Here is a 10,367-nt window from a genome sequence, read left to right on the forward strand (position 1 = left end):
CGCGGCTCCAGCTTGCCTGTGTCATACGCTTGAGCAATAGGCCGTAGTGGATGCGGGTCTTCTCCTTTGAAAACTTCCAGCTCGTGGTCTGCGACGGGCAACACTGAGCTTCAGCAGTGGAGGGAGTGTGAGTACCATTCTCACCTCCTACCTCCGCCGCTAGTTTCGTGGCCGTCAAGCTCGTCAGACTGCATAGGAACTGCCGAGTCGATGGAGTTGGTGTTGGTGCCCCGCCGCCTCGGCTATTGCGCCTAAGTGGGCGTCACGCCACCGCGTCACTCATCCACGAGTGTCACGAATCTGGCGCCGTGTTGGCGCGGCTGTTCGCCGCGCCACAGTTCGCCGGCTGCCGCGTCTGACCCACCTCAGAGTTTACTGACGCAGACCTCTGGCGTGTCGTCGGGCGGACTCTCCTCCGTCACGGCCGACGACGCCGGCTCCTCTTCGTCCGCCGTGACCGAGATGGTCGGCACCGGCCGCAGCGGCAGCGGCGCCGAGACGGTCGAATCTGGCGAGCTCCGACCGCTGCCCTGCGCGCCGCGCAGCCCCGGCGCCTGGCGCTCCTCCTGCGGCGTCCGCGGCGTCTGCGGCGATCCCTGCGACCCCTGCGGCGACCGGGAGCGGTCCCGCGGCGCCCGCGACGCCCTCGTCGACCCGGGCGACCCGCGCGGGGACCTGCGCCGGTAGTGCGCCACCGGTGACGTGGCTGGCGACATATGCGTCGATGCCGGCGCGCGGCGACGGTCGTGCGCGGTCGGCGAGCCGCGAGATTCGGCGGAGGAGCGCCGCGGGCTGGAGGCGCCCGTCCGCCGGCCCGACGACACCTCCGAGACCGGCGGCGTGGCCGTCTCCGACTCGAAGTCTGACTCCTCGGTGATGACGAATGTGGGGTTGGTGTGGCCGCCGCGCTCAGCGTCGCGCGCCGGCTCTGCCGATGAGGAGCCGCCGCCAAACGACGGGGCCACCCAGGCCTGCCGGCACCGCGGACAGGATTCAGCACGGGCGGTCAGGGGTCAGCACGGGCGGTCAGGGTTCAGCAGGCGCAGTCAAAAGTCATCCCAGGTGGTCACAGGCCAGCGCAGACGGCCCGGGACAGGGCGCAGGAGCTAAGCGGCCAGAGGGGCTGAGCCCCCCCCCCCCCCTCCTATCTTTCTGAGAATCTAGCGTTGGCCTCATAGACGCTGACTGGACAGAAATAACCGAAAATGGCCATGCTCACCCCTCCGCTGCTTGGAAAACAATTACATTGCTCATTGCTTGGAACCAGCACGGGTGGCGCCGTGGCCACTAAGCAGGTATTATTAACACATGCGACACCGGGTAAATTTCCATTGCTAACATCACAAGGATGGGTTTCTCCACTCAGACTTGACCAGCTGAACGCCGCGCTCGTGCCGGCTATAATGCATGCAGCTCTGCGTACGGTCAAACACGGCACCGACGTACACGGAGGCGCAAAGACCTCGAGATCCTGCGATAACAGTAACAACGCCGGCGTCAAAATGCAGAGACTAGCTCGGTGCTGACCAGACATTGACGGCGCCTATCTTGTCTGGCTGCGCACACACGTAAGCGGCCCATTAACATATGTAAGCCACCAGAGCAAGCCGGCTGACTGGCAGCCGACGTGCCGAAGGCGGCAGTGAGCGCTGCTGCCTGTCACGAGCCTGAACGGCAGGCGGAGCGCACCTTGTGGGCGGTCGTTCCGAAGGCTGGCGGCTGGTTACCGTTCTGAAGATGCGAGGGCTGCGGAGAGGCGTGGGGTTACTTGGCATAATTTCCGGCCCCCAAATCTACAACCCCGTAGCGTTTCACGAGGAATTTTGTGGAAAAAACCTTGTCATGGATTCGTGAGAACACAAATATTACCGTTGCATGTAATGTTTGTCCCTCACAGTATGAACCCAACTGCAAGATATTTCAGTACCACGAGTCACCGTCATTCTCATCTGCATTATGTAATCGTGGATGTGTGACGTGTCTTATCATGAAACGGCATGGTATCCCGTGTCAGGATGAGTCCTCGTTCCTCACCAGGTGCCAGTGGCCACCACGGAGTGGTGCACCCAGCCCAGATGGCCACAAGTTTCCTCAACGATCTTCATTCAGCCAGAGAATGAAGCGCCTTTCACTCCCCTCCATGTAACAACACTTAACGCTTTGTGTTGAGCACAATGCCGCGTTACAAGCCTTCATGCGATGATACTGAATCACTAAGAGACACGCGCAGACGACACTCCCGCGCACATGACCGTCAAGGTGCACGGCCCCCGCTGCGCCATGTCCCATGACCCACCCCACCCTCCGCCACCGTTCACCTGGAGTGAGTTGCTGCGGCTGCGCGCCGGCGGCGTCTCCTTCAGCGAGCGGCGGATGCGGTGCGACTGACGGCGCGTGCTCGCCCGCGAGAGCGGCGAATCCTGCGCGGAGCTCTCGCCCTGCTCGGCCAGCCCGGCCAGCATGGTCTGCGCCGTCGGCGGCAGCATCACCATCTGGGACATGCGGCGCGCGTTCATGCGCCGCCGCCGCAGGTGCGACTCCATCTCTTGGTCCTCCTCGTCGATCAGGTTCGGGTTGTAGCGGAAGTGTAGCTGCGGGCGGGGCAAGGGGAGGGGGGGGGGGGCGGGGTCAGCGCAGCCCGGCACGGCAACGACATCCAGCAGTGACACTACGCCGTTGCCAATGACACTGCGACGTTAATGACAGCACGCGGCGCCAGCGGTCAGTCAGTGCGAGACACCGCCGTGCCCATGGCGTGGGCTGAGCTGCAGCGTGGAGCACCTCGGAGATAAGCTAATGATTGTTTGGTCTCCACAGAGACAGCAGAAGGTGAGGGAGCCGTCTGGCGCGCGCCTGTCGGTCGTTCGGTGAGTCCCCGTGCGCCTCACACGCCGCTAGACACGCCGCGACAGCCCAGCTGACAAGCTGCCACGTAATTAGCTTTGTAGTTCCAGGCGGATCTTCTCACGACTGGTTAGATTTCGTCCCACTGGTGTAGTCTGTGGTGTCTACCGTCGCCACGGCGACAATGTCGTAATATTCAAGCTTATCACGGAAAGTGGGCTCATGCAGCTTGCTGAGACCGTTTTAAAGTCTACCGAGCTTTTGCATAACGGTAATGTCAAGGCAAAGGGCACTTTTCCTAGAGCAGCGGTAGCGCGTCAGGCTCATGCACTTGACCTGTCAGCTCCTCTAACATCCGCCGCAGCCACTCGGGGTATTGGCGAGCCCGATGTTTCCGGGGTGGGGTGGCGTCTCCGGCACGTGCCAGCCGTCCTCACCTTGTTTGAAGGGGTTGTCTCGAATGGCGTGTCGCAACAGCTGGGCGTCGCTCCTGGCTCGGTGATGTCGGCCGCAGGAAGACAGAGTCGACGCCGCCCGCCCACCTCCTCATCCATGATCTCTGTGGTGGGTGGCGAGGGTGCGGCGGTCAGTGGTGGGCAGCCTGACGGCCTCCAGAGAGGCGTGCCCTGGAGCCTCTCAGGGGTAGTCACGAGCAGGAGGCTCCACTTCTAGCGCAAAGGTGGAGCCATGCCGATTGGCGAGTGGCTACGGTTAAAATATAGGCTGTGCATGGTCCATTATTCAAGCATTGGGAGCAAAAGATGGATACGGGAAACGTTGGCGAGTGAGTACCGCCCGCTCTGGTGCACCGTCCTCATTAGAACAGTTATACCTTGAGTTCAGATTACCACCGCTCTTGCACCGTCTTCATTAGAACAGTTATACATTTAGTTCAGATTACCACCACTCTGTGCATCGTTCTCACTAGGACGGTCATACCTTGAGTTCAGACTCCGTCGACAGGCATAACTGCAGACGGACGTAACATCAACACACGCACAAACCACCCACACAAAAGCACGGCGCGCCACCCCACCCCGTCCCGTCCGTCCGCCACCAAGCCCCCGTACTTCTGGTCTTGCACGGTGGCGCCGAACACGGAGAGCCGTCGCGCCAGGCTGGTCTTGAGCCCGTCGACGATAGAGGTGCGCCGGCCGGTGTGCGCGGCCGGCGGCGCCAGCGCGCCCAGCCTGCCGTCGGAGGGCAGCGTCGAGGAGCGGCGCCCGTCGTGCGGCAGCAGCGACGGCCGGCGGGCGTCGCTCAGCGACGGGCGCGCCATCGGTAGCTCCGGCGAGGCGGTCGAGATCCGACGCAGCCAGTTCTGCCGGCGCCGCGCGCGGCGGAGAGGTCAGCCGAGTGGCATGTATACAGGGCGTGGCTGGGTCACATGCAGAAGTCGGCCAGGTCACATAAACAGGCTTTGAGACATGAGCAGTGCGCAGTTGGACGAGCACCGAGACCCTTGAGTCAGTCCTCGGGCAGCGGTGGACCTCATGACTCGCCAGCTGCTCGCCTGACCGTGACCCGCGACTCACCAGCTGCTCGTCTGACCGTGACCCGTGACTCGCCAGCTCCTCGTCTGACCGTGACTCGCTGACTCACCAGCTGCCCGTCTGACCGTGACCCGTGACTCAGCCAGCTCCTCGTCTGACCGTGACCCGTGACTCGCCAGCTCCTCGTCTGACCGTGACCCGTGACTCACCAGCTCGTCCTCTGGCAGCGGCAGGTTGGCGGCAGACGACAGCCGGCGGGCGATGTTGACGTTGTGCGAGCTCAACATGGACTTGCGCCTCATCCAGCCTGGCTCGATCTCCAGAGGCAGATCCTCCGGCAAAATAGAGCCCGCTCGCTGAGGGAGGCGGGGATGGGACGCGTCAGGAGAGGTGCTCAGCCGGCAGAACACACGCCGCACAATGGGGCTGAGGCGCGTTGACGGGAGGTTTAAGTCCCACCTCAACCATTCCTCGACCAATCGCGAGCTTAACGTTGGCTTAATTACATCAATAGCTAAGTTCCTCCTCGGATAGAAGAGGTGGGCTGCATGCCCCAATAAGATCCCTGTTGCACCAGCCCAAAGCCTGCAACAGTACACAGTCCAGGGCGGGGTCGACAGACACCACGTCACACCAATTCTCACGTCTCTGTGGCCAAGCGAGGGGTACGCAGGCAGCGAGGACACTACGGAGTTGGTGTCGTAGTCCTTCTGCGTCTCCAGCACGGCGGCCGGGCCGTACAGGTTGGCGTAGTGTTCGTCCAGCACCAGCTTGTCGTAGAGCCGCGCCAGAGCCGACATTGGTGCCGTGTGCACCAGCCACGGCGTCAGGTAGTTCTCGTCAAACGTTTCCAGCCGCTCCTGCCGCCGATAAATGCCGCGTGAAACGCGTCGGAAATCCGCGACGTGAAATGAGCTTCTCGCGAGGTTTCCCTCGTGGGGCTTGCTTGGCTTTGTACTGCCCGAGTGCGCATCCAGCATCGAACAACACCGTCCCACCACCATAGCTGGCGCGTCAGGTATGTGACGTGTGGCTGAAACTATTTGCGCGGATTGTTTTGATATCGGTTTAGAGCTAGGCAGGCGGAGTTGTACATGAAGCCAAACGGTCTGTCTTGGTGCTGGCCCGCTAGTCAACGCAGGTTTCAAGAAAGCATGTCAAAATCGGTTTTGTAAAGCAACACAAGTAAGCACAAGTTGGAATTACGCAACAGCGAATTAAATCAAAGCATCAGGAAGTAGATTATAAATCAACATTACGCACAGTGGTTTGGGATTGCAGTCAGTTTCGCGCAAAGATGCTGTCAAACACAATCCCTTCAACAACCACTAAAGCACCGAGTCTGGCCATTCCGATAACGCATCTACTTTCAAATAAATCAAGCTACTCGCGATGCCATTTCGCCTCTCACCTTCAATCGATTCAAGCCTCCAAAGCCGACAATTTCTTCAATGCCCTCGGCAATGTGGTCAAGCGAAGACGTTACAATCTCCTCCGCCAAGGTTTTCTCCTCGTTCTCGTCCAGTTTGATGCGGAATATGTTGACGAGAACTTTGATGGTAGACCCCTGACAGCAGCGGACGCCACAGTTAGCCCGGGTTCCGGCACAACACGCGCAGAGCCGCGGCGGTTCAACGGATCGCTGCGACCAATCAGCGGGTCCAGTCCGGAAGCCATATACAACTACGCACACCCCTTCAACCGCACCGCACCTGCACGAACACGGTGAAGAGGACGATGAAGAGTGTGCAGGTGACGAACACCTGGGCCGTCTCCTTGTCTATGACGTCATCGCCCAGCATGACCACCAGCGAGAAGCCGACGGCGCCGCGCAGGCCTCCGTACGCCATGATGAACTGCTCCTTCCGACCGATGCGGTTCATCCGGTTTCGGTTCGCCAGCGCTGTGAGGAGGTACACGCCTGCCGGACGACAGCCAGTGTCACAACACGTTTTGATGACGTCATACAAGTAGCTACAAAGTCTCGCAGGAGCTTCAGGCCTCTTCAGAAACGTTGAGTTAGCCATTCAATGGGAATGTGTGTTCGAAATTATAAATTAGTTCGTGTAGTTGCAAGCAACAAGACGACCAAAGGGGAGTTGGTGCGTGATATGTGTGTTTCATTATTTCAAGACGGTGAAGTAACGCACGCACACACATGCAAGTATATATATATATATATATATATATATATATATATATATATATATATATATCCAAACAGGCCACTGAGATATCGTCTCCCTACCCGACTAAACCGAAGACATATACGACGGTCAGAGGCACAAAGGCGCGGTACAAAGAGAGCAGGTGCGGTTCTCAGCGGCCAGCAGAGACATCAGAGACGGCTCGGAAGCAGTGAGAGAGCAATATTATAGCCAGTGCACTCAGCGACACTGCAGCGTCGCGCGGAACCGGAGCGCGGAACTTCCGACGAACCGGAAAACACGTCACAAATCCACCGACGAATCGGAAGACGCGGCACAGACCTACCGACGAATTGGAAGACGCGGCACAAACTTACCAATGAATCGGAAGACGAGGCACAGCACCAGGGTCCAGAGGCAGAAGCCCGTGTGCCAGCGGTGGTCGTCACTGATGAGCACCATCCCCAGGAACATGAAGATGATGGTGTCGCTAGTGGAGCTGCCGGCGGAGACGGGGCTCAGACGGTGATGCTGACCGCACAGCTACTCTTTTCGGCCCGTTGGGCACGCCGTGAAGCGGCGCCTTTTGTGGCAACGGATATGGATTTCACTTGAGCATCCTCAGTTCAAGCGAAGCAGCTCCTGACTTGCGCTGCTCAGTTTTAAACACGCTTTAATGCTTCTGACACCTGCTAAGCAAAAGCATATTGCTAGAATGAGATATAAAAAAGTAGTGTGCACCTAGCCATGCTGACGAAATACTTGATGGTAATGTATGAGTTCTTCGAGATGTTCTTGGTGGCATAGTGTGCTTGAACCACTCCACAGCCGACAGTGGCTATGATGCCGGAGAAGTGGACCAGCTCCGCTGAGAGGTAGGCCAGGTACGACAGTGCCAGCAGAGATAGCGGCTCCACCACTGAAAAAACAACAGCACTCAACGACGTAATCCCTTACACTCGACATGGCTGCTGCACGTAATCTGACGGAAAATCATCCTGTATCCTTGGCAACCATGCGGACTTGGTTCTCTGCTGATTGCAGTAATTTCCGTCAACCAGGAGTGGGGAAGGCCGTCAGATGAGTGCAGCATGGTCCACCCACCTCCCACCACGACCTTTCAGCCACGCGTGACCTGATAAGGGCCCACTGTAGGCATGCTCCGCAGGGAGCCTTCTGTCACGCGTCACGCCCTCCACCCACTGCGTCACGGAGCGACAAAGCACTCCTTCAGCGAGTATTGTATGCCAGTAAAGCCCTTGCAGCGGCGCATGCCGCTGTCCACGGCTAGCGACTGGGCAATGGCGTTAAGGTCACGTCCGCTCATACTGTTCGCTCCGCTTCAGTTCACCGTGCGTCGTCCCATTGGTTATCCGCCACACGGTTCGGCCCCCGTGACCGACTCTCACACAGGTGACACCCAGTCTCTGGTGCTCAAGTCTGCTGGCTCAACATCACCAGCAACCTGGCCCCACAGCTGCGTCACGTGTTTCTGCGAGGGCAGACGGAGCTGACGTAGGTGGCTTGAGGTCTGCGTCACAGTTGACGCCACGACCGTCACGACGCTGGCCAGTGACGTCCGTAACCGTATTTGGGCGCCCTCCCCTTCAATGTCGACTGGTCGACAGGTACGACATGACCCCGGTGACCCTGGCTCGCCCTGACAGCAGGAGTGGTTTGACCGCCCCTCTGGTGCGATGCCAGTGGCAGGCAAGATGTATTAGCCGTGAAGGCTGCGTTTTTGTTTCTTTAAGCCAAGCGTTTTGCTTCGACAACCTTGCGGACAGCTTGCCTGCCGGAGGAGCATTTTATCATTGAAGCAAAAAGTAAACATGTTGTTAGGCCAACCAGCAGGAAATCGGATGAGATGCAGAGGACTCGTCTCGCGTGTGTTCCCCAACGGTTACCCTCCGCGTCTAGCAGCCGAAAGCCACTGCACAGGAATGGCCTTCAGCCGGTCATGGGTCTAGGAACCCAAAGTGTGCAGCAGCCGGGTGCGGTCTGCAGGCTGACGTCATCGGCCGGGCTAGTTAGTGCCAGATGCCCGGGACTTAGAGGCCGTGCTGAGCATCGGAGGCGCGACCCGATAGGCGGTGCCACAAATGCCGTGGCTTTTTCACTAGCCTAAGCCCTTCGGAGTGAGCCTGTCCTCTATGAATCTGTCATAGAACCACCGCTGCGCTTTACGATGCGGCATCTCTGTCGCTCACACCGTCACCACACACTCTGGTCACCACACACGTCCGATGGTCTGTCACCACGCACGTCCGGTCATCCGGTCACCACACACGTCCGGTGGTCTGTCGCCGAAGGTCCGGCGTCCCCGGGCGTACAATGTCACGTGACTTGTCAGCAGGTTCACATCCTCAGGTCATACTTTTTTGGCCGGACACCGGCAGGACGTGACGGTCAAGGCCAACGCAATGTGAATGCATCGCTCAATGTCGTCAGCAGTGTTGTCATCAATGTCGTACTACGCTGAGAGAGTGGAGCGCGCGAGCGTGTCTGTGCGGTTACCTCGTCCGTGGCATGCGCGTGGGTATTATTACAAAACGGAATTTTACTGTAATTTGGACGTATGAGGCCGGCTAATGGGACCGGGATGAATCTGCATCGTACCAACTCTTTAAGGTTGACAGGCCTCGGCGAAGTCTTTGGCGTAGGCCAATAAGTCCTGTCATCAGCTGATCGCGAAGATCATACGAAAAATTGCGCCGTGCCTCGCTAGAATTCAGGGAGGGGGGGGGGGAGAGGAGGGCTGCTTGTCAACGAGAACGGTCCTCGCGCCAGCGGCCGGGGCCTCTTACGCGTCCCGCTTGTCTGAGCCTCCGGCCAGGCACGACATCGGACTGCGTGTGAGGCCGGTCGTCTCACCGGGGAGCTCGGACGTGTGCTTGGTGATGATGGCGGTGAGCACGCCGAAGATGATGCCGATGGTCAGGCCGCCCAGCGACACGCAGAAAAAGGCGGCCACGGCTAGCAGTAGCTGGTCGTAGGTGATGACCTCGCCATCCTGACCGGCGAATGCCACCATCGCGTTGTAGAGCACCACCGTGACAGCGTCTGTGGACAGGCAGTAACAAGGCTGCTGCAGCTCAGCCGCGGGATCGATGCTGTTCTCTGCGCCTGTATCATCAGCATAGCTCCGCTAGCTGGTCTCCTTCACAAAAACTAATTTTGAAATGAGTCACATCGAGAATCTTTCCTTAACCACCATCGAAGACGAATTTCACGTGTTGTATAAAAGTGTAATCTGGACATCAATTAGAGATATGAAAGAATGCTTGTCATCTATTAGTATGGGGAGCATTACGCTTGCGCTGTGGTCGTCGGCACATGCGATGCTCATAATTGGTTGAGATTGTAGTGTTCTCGCTCAAAGGAGATGCGATGTATTACTCAAACAGAAAATGACCACAATCTGTTCCAGATGGACAACCACAAGCATGGGCTTATGAAAACATTCGACACAAGTCTTTGTTCCTAGAATAGTATTATGATCTACATTTCCCAGCATCATCCACTTTTCCAATGGCAACACAAAGTCATGATGTTATAGTGTCGATATTTCGCCGTCTCCTGCCACGGACCGTTCAGCAGACTCTCCCCGAACACGAGGAAGTAGAGGTCCTTGTTGACGCCGACCTCCTGGAAGATGGCCAGCACGGCCACAGGATCCACGCCACGATCAGCGACGAAAAAGGTCAGCATCTGCACCAAACTGCGGTAGCAAGCCACGGCGTTACTGTTTGCATCCTCATTGCAAAAGGACGTAAAAAACCCAAGACGCGTGAGAGCTACAGGAATCTGATGCGTGGAGCAGCTTGTGGGGATACATCGCGTGTTGCCCGGTGCACCCAGCAGGTGGCCAGTCCTCATAAAC

The 10,367-nt window shown here is 58.3% G+C and overlaps 1 protein-coding gene across 1 annotated transcript; it reads right to left on the bottom strand.

The window, feature by feature from the left end:
- Positions 1–365: 365 nt before the first annotated feature.
- LOC119098828 (uncharacterized) lies at positions 366–10,159 on the bottom strand (the record flags this gene model as incomplete). Its single annotated transcript, XM_037221877.1, has 14 exons — positions 366–530; positions 696–971; positions 1,690–1,746; positions 2,319–2,591; positions 3,282–3,403; positions 4,030–4,165; positions 4,547–4,693; positions 4,982–5,197; positions 5,749–5,904; positions 6,050–6,258; positions 6,862–6,983; positions 7,226–7,403; positions 9,359–9,547; positions 10,075–10,159. Coding segments are annotated over 14 exons (2,331 nt in total), but the record flags the coding sequence as incomplete, so codon positions are not given.
- Positions 10,160–10,367: the final 208 nt, after the last annotated feature.

The sequence above is a fragment of the Pollicipes pollicipes genome, unplaced genomic scaffold, assembly GCF_011947565.3.
Source record: "Pollicipes pollicipes isolate AB1234 unplaced genomic scaffold, Ppol_2.1 Scaffold_4740;HRSCAF=5597_pilon_pilon_pilon, whole genome shotgun sequence".
Taxonomy (NCBI): Eukaryota; Metazoa; Arthropoda; class Thecostraca; order Pollicipedomorpha; family Pollicipedidae; genus Pollicipes; species Pollicipes pollicipes.